The 19774-nt window shown below is 42.3% G+C and overlaps 1 protein-coding gene across 1 annotated transcript in view; it reads left to right on the top strand.

Moving 5' to 3' along the window:
- The window catches only part of LOC126355060 (UDP-glucosyltransferase 2-like), a 57874-nt gene that overhangs the window by 17959 nt on the left and 20141 nt on the right, over positions 1 to 19774 (top strand). Inside the window, exons 4-5 of the mRNA XM_050005228.1 lie at positions 14303 to 14762; positions 16784 to 17003. Of these exons, the coding sequence (XP_049861185.1) occupies positions 14303 to 14762; positions 16784 to 17003 (680 nt within the window). The remainder of the gene's footprint in view (positions 1 to 14302; positions 14763 to 16783; positions 17004 to 19774) is intronic.

Raw genomic sequence — 19774 nt, 5'->3', positions numbered from 1 at the left:
AGGTGCGACGACTCTCTGTGTGCTCAACAATGAGGGTTAAGGTTGCTTCCTTTTGAGAGCGTGCGCCACAGCTGCAGTCGTTGATGTGTCTTCAGATGTGTTCGGTCGCGAACTCCCAGTCGGAGAGAACAAAGTAGTGTTGTGAAATTTGCAGTACCGTGTAGGCATATTATTGAACATTAATTAGCACGTAGGGAATGTCGTCCAAGGGGGAAAAATGCATGAAAGCTGAAGCATTATTCGAATCTCCTGGCATAATTTTGTTACCTTGATTCAGTAATATCTTTTGACAAAAGACAAGAAACTAACACTGCAATCTTAATCCGGAGAGTCAAGGTCTTTTCGGAATAGTACACTACTGGCCATTAAAATTGGTACACCAAGAAGAAATGCAGATGATAAACGGGTATTCATTAGACGAATATATTATACTAGAATTGACAAATGATAAAATTTCACGCAATTGGGGTACATAGATCCTGAGAAATCAGTACCCAGAAAAACCACCTCTGGCCCTCATAACGGCCTTGATAGGCCTCGGCATTGAGTCAAACAGAGCTTGGAAGGCGTGTACAGGTACAGCTGCCCATGCAGCTTCAACACGATACCACAGTTCATCAAGAGTAGTGACTGCCGTATTGTGACGAGCCAGTTGCTCGGGAACCATTGACCAGACGTTTTCAATTGGTGAGAGATCTGGAGAATGTGCTGGCCAGGTCAGCAGTCGAACATTTTCTGTATCCAGAAAGGCCCGTACAGAACCTGAAACATGCAGTCGTGCATTATACTGCTGAAATGAAGGGTTTTGCAGGGATTGAATGAAGGGTAGAGCCACGGGACGTAACACATCTGAAATGTAACGTCCACTGTTCAAAGTTCCGTCAATGCGAACAAGAGGTGACCAAGACGTGTAACCAATGGCACCCCATACCATCACGCTGGTATGGCGATGATGAATATACGCTTCCAATGTGCGTTCACCGCGATGTCGCCAAACACGGATGCGCGCTGCAAAAGTCATCGAACTGTCCGTGCAGATGGTTGTTGTCTTGAAAACGTCCCCATCTGTTGGCTCAGCGATCGACACGTAGCTGCACGATCCGTTACAGCCATGTGGATAAGATGCCTGTCATCTCAGCTGCTAGTGATATGAGGCCGTTGTGATCCAGCAAGGCGTTCCGTATTACCCTCCTGAACCCACCGATTCCATATTCTGCTAACAGTCATTGGATCTCGACCAACGCGAACAGCAATGTCGCGATACGATAAACCGGAATCGTGATAGGCTACAATCCGACCTTTCGCAAGATCAGAAACGTGATGGTACCCATTTCTCCTCCTTACACGAGGCATCACAACAACGTTTCATCGGGCATCGCCGCTCAACTGCTGTTTGTGTATGAGAAATCGGTTGGAAACTTTCCTCGTGTCAGCACGTTGTAGATGTCGCCTAAGACACCAACCTTGTGTGAATGCTCTGAGAAGCTAATCAATTGCATATCACAGCATCTTCCTCCTGTCGGTTAAATTTAATGTCTGTAGCATTTCATCTTCGTGGTGTAGCAATTTTAATGGCCAGTAGTGTAATAACACCAACCAAAATCTTTGTTAGCTTCCTCACCAATATAGTATGTGCAGTAAGCTATCATAAAAAATGGCTCTGAGCACTATGGGACTCAACTGCTGTGGTCATTAGTCCCCTAGAACTTAGAACTACTTAAACCTAACTAACCTAAGGACATCACACATATCCATGCCCGAGGCAGGATTCGAACCTGCGACCGTAGCAGTCGCACGGTTCCGGACTGCGCGCCTAGAACCGCGAGACCACCGCGGCCGGCAAGCTATCATATTACAAGAATCAAAGCTCACCAACTCAGCAGCAGCATGTGCCAATACTAGCAGCTCTTACAACGGCAACATTAAAGCAACCGTTACAATGGCTGAAGTTTTCACTATTTACAGTAGTGAAATTAAAATTACACCCACAAAAACACATGGTCCACCAAGAATAGAAGTATTCGCAACTTCTCAGCCGATCACTGAATAATAATGCACTGCGACAATGAGAGGGGTGATTAGCAACAAAGCGAGGTAATGCAGCAGGTTGGGGCGATCTAAGAAGGGGCGCCTTGCCACAATTCGCGCGGCTCTCCGCGCCGGAGGTTCGAGTCCTCCCTCGGGCATGCGTGTGCGTGTTGTCCTTAGCGTAAGTTACTTTGATTCAGTAATATCTTTTGACAAAAGACAAGAAACTAACAGTGCAATCTTAATCAGGAGGGTCAAGGTCTTTTCGGAATAGTGCAAGTTAGATTACGTAGTGTGTAAGCCTAGGGACCGATGGCCTCAGCAGTTTGGTCCCACAGGAATTTACCACAAATTCGCGGCAGGATCCTTACAGTGAGCGATGAGAAAGGGTAAATTGGGAGTAGGAGGGTTAAGTGCTGTTGTGAGGGCTGCGTCTGTAACGTAATTGCTGGGCTGATATATGGGGAATGCGTAATGTGGGACAATGAATGGTACGAGGCATTGGATCTGGTTTATGCGTGACTATGGTGGAGGCTGGACCATGGTTACGGAAGGGACAGATAAGGATGCAATGGAAGTGGAGCAGGGAATCCAAATATAAGAAATGATGGATTGTGAGGTAGCCCTAACAGGAAATAAAATTATTAGGTAGGATTTCGTCGTATGGGAAAGGGAGATTGTGGAATCTGCGTTGGGTTAGGATTTAAAGGATATGTGGTTGTAGGGTCAGATGGACGTGAACTTTCTGGTTCAGTGGCATGCCGTGATTGGTAACTAGGAGCGAAATAATGGGGTATTTGAGTTACACTTCTGCAGAGATACGTTTTGCATTTCAATCTATTTCTTTATCTTTGCACCTTGAACCACCAACGTACCTTTCCTAAAAGTATACTGTACACAAGACGAAGCATATGCGCATAAAATATGTTTTCGTCGGAGGTTTTTGAACGCTCAAACTTCTATACTTTATATTTTTACAAAATGGTCCAAACTTCGCACGAAAGTAGATCAATGGATAAAGTCAAAACGAAAATATTAAGACCCAATAAACTCTATCCGCTGTCGGCATACCTTGGTTTAAAGTCGAGCTAAATGTAGCATATAAAATTCGTTCTCATGTGAACTGAGTGCACGGAAACGGTTCATTTTGACACATTCCCGTTTTTTTACGATTTGCCCTACTTCCCCAGCGCAGTGAGGTCCCTTGGCTGCAAGCTGTTGGCACACCTGCATCTTGTAATTTGTAGGCTTAGGTTCCTGAAACTGTGCCCAAAACGCAGAAGATTCGCCAACCATAGTAACCAATATATAAGTTGTATCACATGGCTGAGGAGCACACATGTAAGAGTTACATGATGGCATGTGTCATGTTGTAGCACAGGATATCATATAACACGTTACTCGACATTCCCTTCTTTTACATTTTAAACATTCATGGTGGTGTCTGTTCTATATCGTGTCTCCCTACCACTTTCGCGCAACGACACTCTGAGCGTGTTTTTTTACGGAATTGACTAGTTTGAACTTGGGACCTGTTGCTGGTAAGGGGACGCCAGACCACACATGACATGTAGAATTCAGAAGAGTTCAGTGAGACTAGCGATGATATAACCAAATACTAAATGATCTCAGCGTCAGCTCCACTGCACTCCCTGTAAAAGAATCTTAATACTAACTAAATTTAGTGGAAGGGGTTCAAGGCTTTCCTATTTTTAGTTAGCTGGTAAAATAACGTCGAAAAAGCAGTTAAGTTTACCATTGGAAATTTTATTCTACTCACAAAACATTGTTTATAAATTGGACTATTGATAAAAGGAAATGTTTCAATACAGGATGGTAAAAACCAACTGCGTTCAACAAGAATGTGAAAGAATATTTCCTGAATGGGTTTCCAAGTTCTACAATGGATCGAAGGATGACCTATGCCATATCACATCTATAATCTAGGTTTAAATTAAGTTTCACAAAAGAGAAAACTATCAAAATGGTCTACAGTGACCCTCAATTATCTTTCATTACTTATCTAACTTGTAAATTACAGTGGCTGATGTGGCTTCTCAATAATGATATAACAGAGAAATCATCGCATTTCAGATTTTTGGTTCAAGTGGCAAATGTGAACACCATGAGCTTAAATTTACGATCGACACTAGTATTACGCAAAAAGGGGGTGTAACAGATGATACTTCTGCAGTTCTGAGTGAAGCTTTATGCGCTGTTACGCGGCATCGCGTGCGTTCATTACCTTGTCGGTGTTCGTCAGGGGGGCGGCGGCCGGCGCATCTCCGTCCAGCTCGCCGTCTCGGAAGCAACTCTCCTCTCCTAACTTCTCCTTACTACAATTTACCGAAGTTGGTTAAAAAAAACTATCTGGCTGTGTTTGACCAATCAGGGTCTCAATGTTAACCTTAAGCTCCGCCTACAAAAATTCTGTCTGTCCAATGAGAAACGTTATACTTTTAGTGGTGGGGCAATGTTTTTAAAGTTTGCAACGTAACAGAGACGCGAAAAACTCTCACGCTAAAACTTGTGGGTGGTAGTGGCCCTTTTTGTGTTATCGTAAGATTTATACTGTTTTTCTGGAGAGCTCTAGCTTTTACATGGACTGGGGGAGGGGGGAGGGGGGTGGTCCTTAACGTAACAGAGGCGCGAAACAGTTTCACGCTAAAACGTGTGGGTTGTGTTACCCTAGTGGTTAGCTGGCAACGTGGGTGCCCAGTCCGTCCCTTATCGGAGGGCCTTCTAGCTTAACACGGTTCTGCTCTCGGCTTCTGTTCTCGTTTCTCCCCTCGGAACTGCGTCTGTCTCACAGTGGGAAGGTATGACATGCATTTAGGCACTCTAATGTTAGTCAGTGGTATTCCATTTGCTCACTCGTTACTCGTATTACTTTCGTTAATTTAATGTCACGATTTATTCGGAGCTATGTGACATACTACTGGATTTGCTTATCATGTCAGGGATTTCATGGAAGGTGTTGGATTTGCCTGACGCCTTACAACATCACTATCTCTTTCGTGCGATGATATGAGCATTTTTCATTGTGATGCAAATTTATATGTAAATGTTCTTATATATTTATAAAAGAGTAATACGCATTCTAACAGTTACTCTCTGTCAGAAGATCTCTTAACAAGCAGATATCCACAGTGGTGGAATCGACTTTTTGAAACCAAGTATACAGTTATGGAGGTTAAGATCCCAGGTAACTTATTAGAACATAGTGTAAAATGGCTCTTATTGTTAAATATAACTGTCCACTATTCATTTTCTTTTTAAATTTTCTATCCTTGCTTTTAACCAATACTTGCGCATATAGTTTCTCAATTGATATTTTATTGATACATAACACATTTATAAATATATGCACATCTCTTTTGTTTTATCACTACTGAATTATTATTATTAACATTTTTATTTTGCTCAGATGCAGAACTGTAATCAATCAAAACATTTAACAACTTTAAAAAAACGTTAAAAACACGACCTGTTATGTGAACATGTGAGTGTGTGGGTTTTCTTTTGTCAAGTTGTGCAATGGATTGATTCAACATGTACCCTTTGGTTCCTGCAAGAAACAATTTCCACCCCACACTACTACCGAAGTCAGACAGACGCTCCTAATGTACCAACAAGAACTGCTTGAAAAACATTCAGCAACAGATATCTTCTGGAGTCGTCCATTGTAAGGGAAAGACATAAAAATATTCTATATATTCTTACATAATTATGGGATACTTGTGTACGGGAGTATTGCCAGTTAGTGTAAGAAAAACATTAAATGGAATAAAAATATTATTTATTACAAAAAATTCCGAGAAATCAAGTGAAACTTTTTCTTATAAAATAATAATAAATTTCCGAGTTCTTTTCGGAATAGTGGATTGCCTCTTATGGATAGAAATGGTATTATTTTCCAAAGTTTTGTAAGGTTCTTTTCTCCCTTTTCTTTAAGAATGTTATTTACTCGGCAGAATGGCTGAGAGCTGCGCCTGCGCAACTTGAATAACTTTTCTAGGTATGATCAAGGCTGTCACGTGAGAAATGTAATGGAGTGTACTGTTATGGAGGACAGATGGGGCTCACATATGCTGTAGCGAACAATACTGTGAGCTGCCATGACTGCTGCCTGCGTTGTTAGGTGCTGACAAGTAACACAACTATCTCTTTCTATCTGGATTGACTTTCGCCAATCTAGCACTCCCTACACCTTGATGAAGTCAAGGACTCCTGCCCGCCCCTAGTCTAACTACTGGCGTGGTACACCGGTCAGATAACCAGTCCACCGCAATGACACTCAATACTCGCTCGCAGGTACTAGTAGTCTGTCCGTGTTTGCACCGCACAATAAGTGTGGCTGCCAACACAGTGAACAATGCTTAATCGCGAGCGACTCAATATAGAGTGTCACTCTGATTCGCTAACGACATAGGTGCTCTCCCAGTGAAGTACTGGAGAGAGACTTTGTTCCTCGCTCTTTGTGTACATGTACGAGCGCACTTGCTCTCGTTACGTGTTCCCGCTCCAAGAGCAACAACGGTACGGCCCATTTTTCTGGAAAAGTTGCAAGGGTATATCATTCACTGCCTTACCTCACTCCTCTGACTCTTTGTGTCAGAAATATTCCGCCAATCAGCGTTGCTCTTTAAAACGGGAGAATGACGTTTCGTTTAAGTCGACCAGTGCGGAAATCTGTAGCATCTCCATTAGGCGCACACTGTCCTCCTGTGAGAACTTCGTAACTACGCAGTCGGTCTGTGAAAAAATGCGTCTTCTGGGCGCTCCCACACAGTGTAGTGGAATTTGCTTTTAAGTCGAACATGGGGGTCGTTATCCCTTCGCAACGGCAAAAGCTGTCTTCTCTCTGGGCAGTCGCTTCGGCCAAAGTAGGTGTGTTGTTGACCCAGCCCTCTGAAGGGACAGTCTTCCCAGCGGGCTAGTTTCCTCTTTAGAACGAAAATTCCTGTGGCCGTCATGTTATGTACGCCAGCCTCGAATTTTTCGACCCCAGTGCGCACTTGCGATTTACATATTAGATCTGCATATCGCTTACATGAATTCATACAAAATTGACTCTACCTTATCGAGTTTGGGTTCGAAATAAGCAACTTGATGTGCAGAATACGATTGTGAAGACGGAATATGTAAGAAATGACGGTCAGGAGACCACGTCATCTTACAAACAGACTGAGTGTGTCTGAAGGAAGCAATAAAAAAATATATAAACAAGAAATATATCTACAAGGTGTATGGAAAAGGATGGCGCAAACTTACACGGCCGAAGGTACACGATAATAGAAGCACAAATGTCAAGCAAACATAGGCTCTAAAACGCGTACCTTAAGAGCTATGAGATATTCTTTATTTTCAGTACAGTGAAACAAATCTCTTCTACTGCAAGCTGTTTGCTTTTCTATATTTTGCGAAGTGGTAGTATGGATCAAAGCAAGAAAAAAGGTCCAGTAAACATGTGCTCTAAAAGGCATACCTTAACAGCTACGAGCACCTATTCATCTTCGGTACTTTGGAACACAACTCTTCTAATGAAAAGGTGCTCATAACTTTTACCGTATGCATTTTAGAGCACATGTTTACCGGACATTTTTTTTTCTTGTTTTGGTCCATACTACCACTCCCCAAAATGTGGAAAACAAAGAGCTTGCAGTAGAAGAGTATTGTTTCGCAATTTTGAAAATCAAGAATATCTCATAGCTCTTAAGGAAAATCGTTTGAGAACCCATGTTTACTTGACATTTGTGCTCCTATTATCATGTACCTTCAGCTGTGTAAGTTTGCGCCATCCTTCGATACACTCTGTATTAGATTGTTGGATAAATAGGCATGGGTTGTAAATGATGCCACTTACCAGTGAGGTTTATAATCAGAATGTGCCACTATTCATTATTCCGCCATTATACGGTGGTCTGTTGAAAACTAATTGCTGTGGTTATTTTGACCTAAATGTGAATGGAGTGCCGATAAAACTGTTTCAAAAATAACTGTAATTTAAAAAAATACTATTTGTATTTGTTCGTAGCTGTGTCAGAGTTAGAGCACTGACTCACAGCAACATAATTCAGATTAGTAACATCCCAGCTGACACGACGCTCAAGTCAGAAAGTGAAGTAGCTAAATCACCACCGACAGTGTCACAGAGGTTGACTTTTCATATGCGTCCAGCAGACTAATCCCATGCCTAGGATATTTGACTCTTTTCTGGAAATTGCTTCAAATGATAAAATTATGTCCTTTTATGCTCCTAACACGCTGTTTTCCACTTGAATTTCAGCATTCTTTAATAAAAACGGAAATGAAATTCAAATAATTTGAAAGCCGGCTAGAAAGCTCCATTGGAGTCATGTGATGCCTGTGACGTCACTGGCTAGGTTACTGCTCCTACTGTGATAATGCTAATTCACAGTGATGGCTTGTTTTGGAATTTACGTTTCCGAAAAAGGTTACAAATGTTATTTAGTGCCATACTGTACAAATACGTCTATAGAAACTCCTGCAAGGTTATTTTGAGTGTTCCAGAGAATGAGAAATGCGTAAAATGTGATTGCACTGAACTGGCAAATTGCCACCACGTCGACGCACAAGTTCACTAACGTAATTAAAAATATATTGCACTGTGAAGTTAACATTAACTTAGTTCCGAGATACGCTCTTCCACAGTTACAACGAACGATAGTGTCATTCAACGAAATTGTCGTTTTACTCATCTGTACCTCAATTATTCGGTAGCTCAGTTGTTAGAGCAGTAGACATTCAAATTATATAAGGTGATGTTCTTATATCACCGGCTCGAATTTAACCCGAAAGAACATTTTAACTTGTTTGTAAAACGATTGGCTAGTCCTCTCGTATGAAAACCAAATCACAATTACAAAACTTCACGACACCGATCAGAAACAGATTGTTTTGTTTTCCTTCCTCCTTGCATACACATACATTTGGGATCGCTGTTCACACACGTCACGTTCAAAAACGTATTTTCTAGTTAATATGACCACACACTTTTTACGTTATTAGAAATAATACTTTTGTATTCGTTCTATCTAACTAGGATACTTAGCTGTGAGTACCGGACGTGAGTCGTGCTTCGGTAGCTCAGTTGGTAGAGCACTTGCCCGCGAAAGGCAAAGGTCCCGAGTTCGAGTCTCGGTCGGGCACACAGTTTTAATCTGCCAGGAAGTTTCATATCAGCGCACACTCCGCTGCAGAGTGAAAATCTCATTCTGGAAACATCCCCCAGGCTGTGGCTAAGCCATGTCTCCGCAGTATCCTTTCTTTCAGGAGTGCTAGTTCTGCAAGTTTCGCAGAAGAGCTTCTGTAAAGTTTGGAAGGTAGGAGACGGATACTGGCAGAAGTAAAGCTGTGAGTACCGGACGTGAGTCGTGCTTCGGTAGCTCAGTTGGTAGAGCACTTGCCCGCGAAAGGCAAAGGTCCCGAGTTCGAGTCTCGGTCGGGCACACAGTTTTAATCTGCCAGGAAGTTTCAGGATACTTAGTGTTTAAACTTCTACAGTTTCATCATCTTACGTAAAGAGTAAGTAAGTCTGCTTCAGACGCTAATGTTAGTTTACATTCACAAACATCACAGCCCTTAGGTTTGTGTCACCTGCTTGTTGTACACGCTTTATATCTCTCCGTTTTAGGTCGTCGTCCTATACCTCGTTGTAGTCTGTGCATATGGTACTATCTTAACTACTAGCAGTGCTTTCGAAAAAAGTTAATTGTTTTTCCACAAAGTAATTGCATTTATCCTCTGTTATCCATTTCTTAGACTAAGGCGAATGTGAAGCTATGTATAAAAAATCTACAATCGAAACAACTGGTAAGGTTCTTCTCGTATGTCGTGTGAAACTTTTAAAAATATATAACCCTTCCAAGAGTCGAATATTTGACCTCTTTATCTACGCTCAGATGCGCTTTGCTTTGCGCTACCGAACGCGTGCTAAGTACAACGCCTGTGCTGAATGTCTTCTACAGAGGAAATCAGCACTAAGTTTCGCCAATCATAATTTTATTGTGCTTTAGGTCGTAGCTCATGACACAGTCAACAATCTGCTAACAAATGGACCCAATTCCAAAAGTTCTACAATTCCTTAGTTTTGAGCGAGTTTAATTATGTTGAAGGGAGTAGGGAAAAGAATGCCTGTCGTTGCACATATGGCCGCTCTAAACGGGAGGAGCATAAACGCATCAACTTTCGCAAGGCCTCTACTATCAGCCACCACAAAATTTCTTTCTGTTGTTGCTTTAAAGTTATAATTGCATTTTCCATCACTAAATACCTAACCTGTTTGATGAAAAAGTACGTAAAAACCTCGTAACTTCGGCTAACGGCCCCATAACACACGAATAGCTTCGTCTTACTCTTAATCTGGCAACGGCCTTGCCGCCATGGGTACGCCGGTTCCTGTCGGATCACCGAAGTTAAGCACTGTCGTTCGTGGCCTGCACTTGGATGGGTGACCATCCGGGTTGCCATCTGTTGTTGCCATTTTTCGGGGTGCACTCAGCCTCGTGATGCTAATTGAGGAGGTACTCGACCGAACAGTAGTGACTCCGGTCAAAGAGAACCATCAGAACGACCAGGAGCGACACGCCCCTCCTATCTGCACCCTAATCTGAGGATGACACGGCGGTCTAATGGCCCCAATGGGCCCCTTGTGGCCTGAAAACGGAGTGCTTGCTTACTCCTAGTCTATGGCGTAACCAGAGCAACACCCAATTACAGAGCGTTTTCGATCACATGACCAGATCTTGAGATTTAATTATCTTTAAGCTTTAATTACATATAATAACAGATAGTTTGTGAGAATATTGACCCTAAATGCTATTTACGAGGGTTGCCCAGAACGTAATGCACTGCATTTTTGTTTTTCAACAGTTCTTTATTGAACATAATGAGAATTACACACACGAAAGAATGGTGTTCTATGTACACACCCTGTTTTTCTATGTCATCTCCATCCCATCCTGTGGCCTTCCTCCAGCGCGAAACAAGGGCGTGTATGCCCTATCGCTACCAATCCTTGTCTTGGGGGCGGAGCCAGTGCTTCACTGTGTGAATCTCCTACTCATCGTCCTCAAAATGTCTTCTACGAATGGCATCCTTTAATGCGTCTGTCCTCGCGAATCACAGCAACAGCTCGCTGCAACATGTGAGGTGTGACAACCATGGATGGTCTCCCCAACCGCTGCAAATCGTGGAGCTCTATCGAACCGCCTTCTGATGACCTCACCCTCCGTGCCCAGCGACCGGCTGTACTTCTGTCGACAGCAGATGCTCCATAGACCTTCGGGACAACTAGACCTGAGGAAATTGTGTCTAACAAAAAACTGGTAGAGGGCCTCCTTGCACTGTTTAAGGGCATTGGTTGGCTTACTAGACATACGTGGAGCGATACTGCACAATAAACCTAGTTTCTGTGAGGGCAGTGGCGGGTCAGACCTAAGATGTTTTAGCTCTCCTGTTAACATCAAATCAAATCAAATCTGTGAGTCAACGCAGTTCTGTAAGGTACCAACAGGGATATGTTGCCATGTCGACGTCAGTGCCTTGGTCACTTGCATTTGGTTTCTCGATTGGGATCCATGGCGCGAACACCCCGATCGAGGTGGTTCCACTCTTTCCCGACTGGGCTTCAATCCCGGGAGTCTGATGGCCAGAAGAGTACGGTAAACTCGTCCTGGTGCTCTTCGAACCACGCACATGCACTGCGTGTTGTGTGACACATTGCATTGTCCTGCTGGTTGAAGCCATCATGCCGAGGAGAAACAAACTGCATGCAGGGATGAGCATTGGTCCCAAGGTTACTTTCATACTTGTGTTGATCCGTTGTGCCTTCTACAATGACGATATCATCCATTCAATGCCACGAAAAATGCAACGATTGTTGCTGGGTGTTTGCTTCCAGATGTTTCACACATTGCACTCCAGCGGCCATATTTATGATGGAGCATAAATCGTGACACATCTGAAAAGGCCACCTGTCGCCCCTAAGTGTTTCATTACCGTTTTTCATTCATTAATTTATATTCTAGAAGAGCTTCATAAATTTGGGTGACACCGGCAGAAGAAGCATCTCACATCCTATAAGACGTAAGACGCATTTGTAAGTATGCTGTAAATACTCAAGGCACAGCTAAGACAGAACACACAGTCCAACCACATTAATGTGACCGCCGCGTATGTTTGGCGACAGCGTGCAGGAACCACTCACAGATGGGAGGTGAAAGCACTAGCTGTGGAGAACACATAAAGCATGTCGGGGAGGGGGCGCTCCAAAGAGTGCAGTTCTTGTCCTAAGTTTATGAAGCCCTCCTCATTAGTTATGTGATCTACCCATCTAATCTTCAGCATTCTTCTGTAACACCACATTTCGAAAGCTTCTATTCTCATCTTGTCCAAACTATTTATCGTCCATGTTTCACTTCCATACATGGCTACACTCCATACGAATACTTTCAGAAACGACTCCCTGACATTTAAATCTATACTCGATGTTAACAATTGTTTCCTTTACTGCTTGCTCAATATACAGATTGAATAACATCGGGGAGAGACTACAACCCTGTCTCACTCCCTTCCTGACCACTGCTTCCCTTTCATGTCCCTCGACTCTTATAACTGCCATCTGGTTTCTCTACAAATTGTAAATAGTCTTTCGCTCCCTGCATTTTACCCCTGCCACCTTTAAAATTTGAAAGATATCAAAACCGTTAATTAAACACTGAAAATTTGCAATATAAATGTTGTTTACGTTGAGCAGTTGCGTTTTCCAACACATGCTGCAATAGCCATTGGTGTACCTATTTTCAATAATTAGTTACGCTGACTTAAATCATTCAAGTCACACACTTTTCATTGGATATATAAAGGCATAAATAAAAGTGTGACTAACCCATTCGGTTTATGCCCATGAGCGCTTTGACACGTTGCGTCGATCTCCTATTTGCATTAATTATTAAAAATATTATATTGTTAGCGCAGAAGCCATTACAAATTACTTCTCCACTCATTAAGTAATTGAATATTTCACTTCGACAGTCAATCTATACGGACTTCATATCAATCGTTTCCCTGCGATTTCTAATTTGGTGTGTCGTACTGTGATGTACGTTTAATGGTTTACGCTCTAAGTGAGCATATGTGTATTGCGATGACTGTCTTTGTGCAATTTAGTATCAGCTCTCGTGACGTCACTTCCAAACGATGGAAATCTGACACGAGCACGTGGGTGGTCCGCTGCTATCGATTCATCCTGACACCAAGATGTTTAAAGCAAAACAAGCCTCTCGGAGCTCTTTTTAGTCTGTCGTATCACAAGGACAGAAACAAACAGGAAGCTATTCTTCCGTTCCTTAAACTAAGTGTTCTGGCCTTGTACACTTACGAAATGACTTTCAGTTTTTAATTATGTACACTCAACCGCATCATCTGCCCCTACATGCTAATTATGCTACTGCAACACGTAAATCAAAGGTTAAAAAGTTTAACTAAATATCTGGAACATTGTAAATGAAAGTTCCCATCTATTTTATTAATATGCCTTGCCGGCCGGTGTGGCCGTGCGGCGCTAGGGCTTCAGTCTGGAACCGCGTGACCGCTACGGTCGCAGGTTCGAATCCTGCCTCGGGCATGGATGTGTGTGATGTCCTTAGGTTAGTTAGGTTTAAGTAGTTCTAAGTTCTAGGGGACTGATGACCACAGATGTTAAGTCCCATAGTGCTCAGAGCCATTTGAACAATTAATCTGCCTCTGACAGAATAGCAAAGCAGCATCAGTAGCCGGAAGTGTCCTTTCGAAAGTGTTGACCAGAGAAAGAGAAGGTGAAGTATAATACCAGTTAACTGTAACAGTTGAACGAAATGTCGCAGCGAAAGTGTGGGCATTAAACAATGAATGAAATAAAGGCACTCTATCATGCTTATTTTAAATGCAACATCCTAGTCGAATTAGTGGGAGGTAAATGGACATCACAAAAACCGTCGACGCGTTACAGGTCAGTTAGAAAACATACATTAGAAATGGTTGGACTATACCAGGGTAACATTTTGTTCTGTCCAATCTGTAGGTATTTATGAAATCACTTTCTGTCCAATCTGCAGATACTCATGAAGTCACTGTCATTATTTTCCTTCTTTTATCTTGATGGAAGTTTTGCTGTATGTCGTAAGCCGCATGTTGCACCATTTAGATTAATCAAATTATTTATCAACAACTTGAGGTAGCGATGGCACACTAATACACAGATTTGTTACAGGTCTGCTCCAAAATTCGACCTGGTCATTTTGGAACGATTGCTCACACCGTGCTTCTACGGTCTGATTCACAAAGTGGGCTCTCCACCTCTCGTCGGATACATCACCGTAAGCGCAACTATCTCCAGCCTCTGGGTTGATGGAAACCCAAGTAATCCTGCTTACCTTCCAGACATTCTGGTCGCCTATTCACATCGCATGTCATTCTGGGAAAGACTTTACATGACATATCTATGGCTCTGCACAAATTATTACTTCTTCTATGTATTGATGCCGGACCAAGAAGAAATCCAGAGAAAATATTTCGGATCTGACATTCCATCAGTTCATGAAACTGAAAAAAATTTCAGTTTGATGCTTATAAACAATCACTTCAGTATAAACTACCCTCGACCGAACCTGCCAAACATGATAGAACTGACTGGACTGCATGTGGAAGCCAACCCACCACCTCTACCTAAGGTAACTACGCTTGCTTCTGTCGTTACAGTAGTATACACCACCTTGATATCACCTGAATTGTCAAAATAACAAAATTATCACAAGTGTAAAGCGCATTATACACATAAATATATAATTTTAGAAGACTATCACACTAACAATATTACATAGGTTCCTAAAAATATAGAACAATCGACGAACTGCAATAGCTCATCAAAAGTAATTAGAAATTCAGAAGAGCAAAGTAGGGCGTACGACTTTCTCCGGTAAATGTAGTTATGGAAACAAGACACATAACACAAAGAATTTAGTAACGAAACTAAAAATCAAGGAGGAAAGTAGGAAGATTAGTATCTAATGTGCAGTCGACTTTGGGTTCATTACGATGGAACGCAAGCTCGAATTGGGGCAAAGGGCGAATTGGCGAAGGACGTCGGCAGTGCACTTTTTATAGTAAGCACCCTGGCATTCGCCTCAAACGATCTATAGAAACCATAGGATCTGGATCCTAATTCGAACCTCCATCCACCATAATGCGAGTCCAGTGCCTTAAACATGGCACCACCTCTTTCAGTAACTGGAAAGATCACTTCCGCAAATAGAAAAGTTTTCATAAGGGATATGCGTGCCACTGTCACATGTAGCCAATAACAATTGTCATTCTTTCTATGGCGAGGTTCATGAACTCTAACGTTAGTTAATCCCAACCGCTACGAGGACTACTTTACTGACAACATGACTCGTGCATGTGATGTTATTTGTATGTATTTGACGATGCTGGTGCTGATTCCGCATTTAACACTTGACGATTCCACTATGGCTGCAGTACATTAGGACTCTGTTTTTATGAAACAGATCTGATGATGGTCATTAAAGACCGAAACCGGTAATCTGTTAAACAAAAAAAGATTGTGATCATAGACGTAAATTAATGAAACTTATTACATACATGGGTCACTGTGTTTTTCGCGACGATGTCGCAGCTTGTGATTCTGGTGGATAGTTTCTAAGGAAACTGAAACTTCTGAAGCAGCTGTATGCCATACATTCTTCTTTGGATTCCGTTGTGTACGTGAGGCCAGATGTAGATGTCTGTTGTGCAGTGTTACTCTCCATCGAGTGCTGTTAAATGTGTGGTCTGTGCCTGATCAGATACAAGGCCATAAAACGCCAAAAGGGACCAAAAGACCACTTTGTGTCTTTTGCAGCAAACACTGACACAAGACTAAGCTCTGGTGGGGCATAGCGAGAGAGCGCAGTGATTAAGACGCTGGAATTGCATTCAGGTGGAACATGGTTGGACGCCACATTCGGCCATCCAGATCTAGAAATGACGTGATGTGATATGATATTAATCGCTTAAGGTGAATTTTTGGAAGGTCACCCTCAAAACAAAACTGCCAACGTCCTTTCTGACCCATTTCAAACCCGATTTTGTTCTGTGTCTGGAATGACCTCATGGTTTAAGGTATGTTAGGTCCTAATCTTCGTTATGTGCATAACCAAGGCAGATATTATTTTGGTTAACATTTTTGGAATACAGTGATCAAGAGATTATTATATTTTAACTAAAGTTCAGTCTTGATCACAACACTTATGTCTCAATAACATAGGTGACCGGTTTCAGTTATATCTATATAACCATCTTCAGACCCATGGCTTCCTTGGAGGATGGTTATATAAATATAACTGAAACCGGTCACCTATGTTATTGAGACATAAGTGTTGTGATCAAGACTGAACTTTAGTTAAAATATAAAGCACATATTACTTTTTTAATATACAGATGTCACATTTCCATTTCCTGGATAAATCTGAACTGTTCATTACAGTGGTGAATATTTCTCTTTCACTTCTTACTCTTTACGACTGGTCACTAATGGAACCATGTATTTTCATGTCTGTATTTGCATGTAAGAAAGGATGTTGAGAACGTATCTTTCATGAGAATTTATGGCGCGTCTGCTTTGCAACTGCCTCGATAATACATAAAAATAGGCTATTTTCGGTGTTTTCAATTCAGTTTTTAATTTCACGAACAGGACATACAAGACTGGCTGGATGGAGCAGAAAACGGCGCCGTTTACTTCAGTCTGGGTTCTACTCTGCAAGCAAGTATGATGCCTGAAGATAAAAGGCTGGCGTTTCTCGATGGTTTCAAGAAAATCCCACAGAGGGTGCTGTGGAAGTGGGAGGCCGACATGGATGACCTGCCACCCAACGTCAAAGTCTCAAAGTGGCTGCCGCAGCAGTCTGTACTGGGTATGACACAGCTCACACATCAACATCACAAATACCGTGGCTTATTCGTATGTCTGTTTCCAACATTTGTCTGCCTCATTTACTGAAAATTAATTGGATTTGCAAGAATCATATGGAAATCTTGCCGGCCAGAGTGGTCGAGCGGTTCTAGGCGCTATAGTCTGGAACCGCGCGACCGCTGCGGTCACAGGTTCGAATCCTGCCTCGGTGATGGATGTGTGTGATGTCCTTAGGTTAGTTAGTTTTAAATAGTTCTAAGTTCTAGGGGACTGATGACCTCAGCAGTTGTCCCACAGTGCTCAGAGCCATTTGAAACACTTATGGAAACCTCCTGATGACCTATACAGCAGAAACTACCTTGTCTATTTTTTGCACTGCATTACTACTGCCAGGTAGTGCAGAACTTTGTTTTTCGAAATAACAGGCTTGCACGCTTATCACGAAAAAGTTTTCATCGGCTGTATTTGTTTGTGTGGGGAAGATGATTGACTGTATTCGAGCCACGACTTCCTCTAAATCCATAATGTCGCCATATTGTCTCATGGTGTGTGCCATTTCACATTGAAACCCGTCTGCAGAATCAGAATGTTATGCTGGACAGTCACGTTGACATTAATCGAGAGAAAGAGTCTACATGCTAACACTGGGTTCCATCCATTCCTTGTCCTTCGTTACATGCTCATTTATAACAGAGCGAACAGAACACTCTATAAATGCAGGAAGAGAGATATAGCCATGAGTGCTCTAAAAAGAGCACAAGGGGATCCGTGGGAAAGTGCAGTGGGAAGTGATCGACAGACTGTTATAACGCATATTTTAGAACCGTGAGTGTATATTGAATGTAAATAAGTTATACAGAACTGCAACCACTAATTTTTTTGAATAATTATGTTTTATTCCATGAACCGGTTTTCGAACCTTTTCAGGTTCATCTTCTGATGGTTTCAGGAAGTTACATCATTACTGGAAATAGCTTAATGCTGGGTGCTGGCTCTATGGCAGAAAGATGGGTCACACTTTAATGTATCGCCATATCTGTCGATATGGATGTAAATTCAGTTTTTACTTACTGCGACAGTATAGGCCAAACATGATAATTGTTATTATAAAAAAAAATGCTATAAACTGCCTGTAATATACAATTAGAAATAAGATATCAGATCACCTGAAGTTTGTTCTTGTAGTAATTTATTTATTTATTTTATCTTGTGCTCTCATGTTATCGCCATTATTATTAAAATACTTGCCCTTATATCGACTTTAATACATGTAAAGAACAACAAATTACATCTCTGTACAAAGTAGGCCTATGCCATATCTTTCTGTCAAGATCTTTGTTACAAGCAACAGTTGTGAAGCGCATGCTGGATTCTGGAAAAGTCTCGTTGTCAAAGTGTAAATTAATATAGTTTGTGTGGAAGTGTGTGTACTGATATAACTACTGGACATAAAAATGGAGGCAGGCAGATGGACACTAACCGAAAAAAGCCGCCTATACTGCCGCAGTAAGTAAAAACTGAATTTACATCCATGTCAAATGGTTCAAATGGCTCTGAGCACTATGGGACTTAACATATATGGTCATCAGTCCCCTAGAACTTAGAACTACTTAAACCAAACTAACCTAAGGACATCACACAACACCCAGCCATCACGAGGCAGAGAAAATACCTGACCCCGCCGGGAATCGAACCCGGGAACCCGGGCGCGGGAAGCGAGAACGCTACCGCACGACCACGAGATGCGGGCACATCCATATCGACAGATAAGCTATAGTCATGGTGATACATTAAAGTGTGACCCATCTTTCTCCCATAGAGCCAGCACCCAGCATTATGCTACTTCCAGTAATGATGTAACTTCCTGAACCCATTTGAAGATGAACCTGAAAAGGTTCGAAAACCGGTTCATGGAGTAAAACATAATTATTCAAAAAAGTGACTGGTTGTAGTTGTGTATAACTTATTTACAAACTGTTGTAATCCTACTTGACAGATTTTCAGTCGTTAGTCTTGTGACTTTCTGCGACCTATGTCCTCATTTATTTGCTGGATTATTCTAAGCTCTGTCTTCCCCTACAGTTTTAACCCTCTACAGTTCCTACTAGTACCATGGAAGTTATACCCTGTTGTCTTGGCAGGTGTCCTTTCATCTGTTACTTCCTCTTGTCAGTGTTTTCCATATATTCATTTCCTCGCCGATTCTGCGGATAAGCTTGTCATTCCTTACATTATCAGTCCACCTAATTTTCAACATTCTTCTGTAGAACTACATCTCAAACGCTGTGCCCGTATCCAGCGTAATGGTGCTTCTGAGGTACCACCTCCATGCCGGTCCGGCTAGCTGCGCGGTCTAACGCGCTGTTTCCCGAGTAGGAAGGTGTACCGGTACTCGGCACGAATCTAGCACCCAAACATTTGGGTTTACACTCGTCTGGTATGAGACGTTCCCCGGGGGAGAAGGGGGGGGGGGGGGGGTCCGTCCAATGGGGGGCCGAACCGCACAATAACCCTGGGTTCGGTGGTGGGGCGGCGGTGGGGTGGGTTGACTGCTATGGCCTGTTGTGAGGTTGTGTACCATTGAGTGGTTTCTAGCTCCCCAGTTTGATACATACGTACACGTATACCAACTCCACATTCCTCGAGGACAGTGGTTGGTCTACTAGACTGTGTTCACACCGACGCGACGAATTGTTTGCGGGTAGTAATGACTTTATTGTGTGCGGGTGTACGTTATACAGATTCTCATACGAAACGCAGCTGTTGAGTCGC

Source organism: Schistocerca gregaria, chromosome 3 (genome assembly GCF_023897955.1).
Source record: "Schistocerca gregaria isolate iqSchGreg1 chromosome 3, iqSchGreg1.2, whole genome shotgun sequence".
Taxonomy (NCBI): domain Eukaryota; kingdom Metazoa; phylum Arthropoda; class Insecta; order Orthoptera; family Acrididae; genus Schistocerca; species Schistocerca gregaria.
This window is presented reverse-complemented; position numbering and strand designations above follow the sequence as displayed.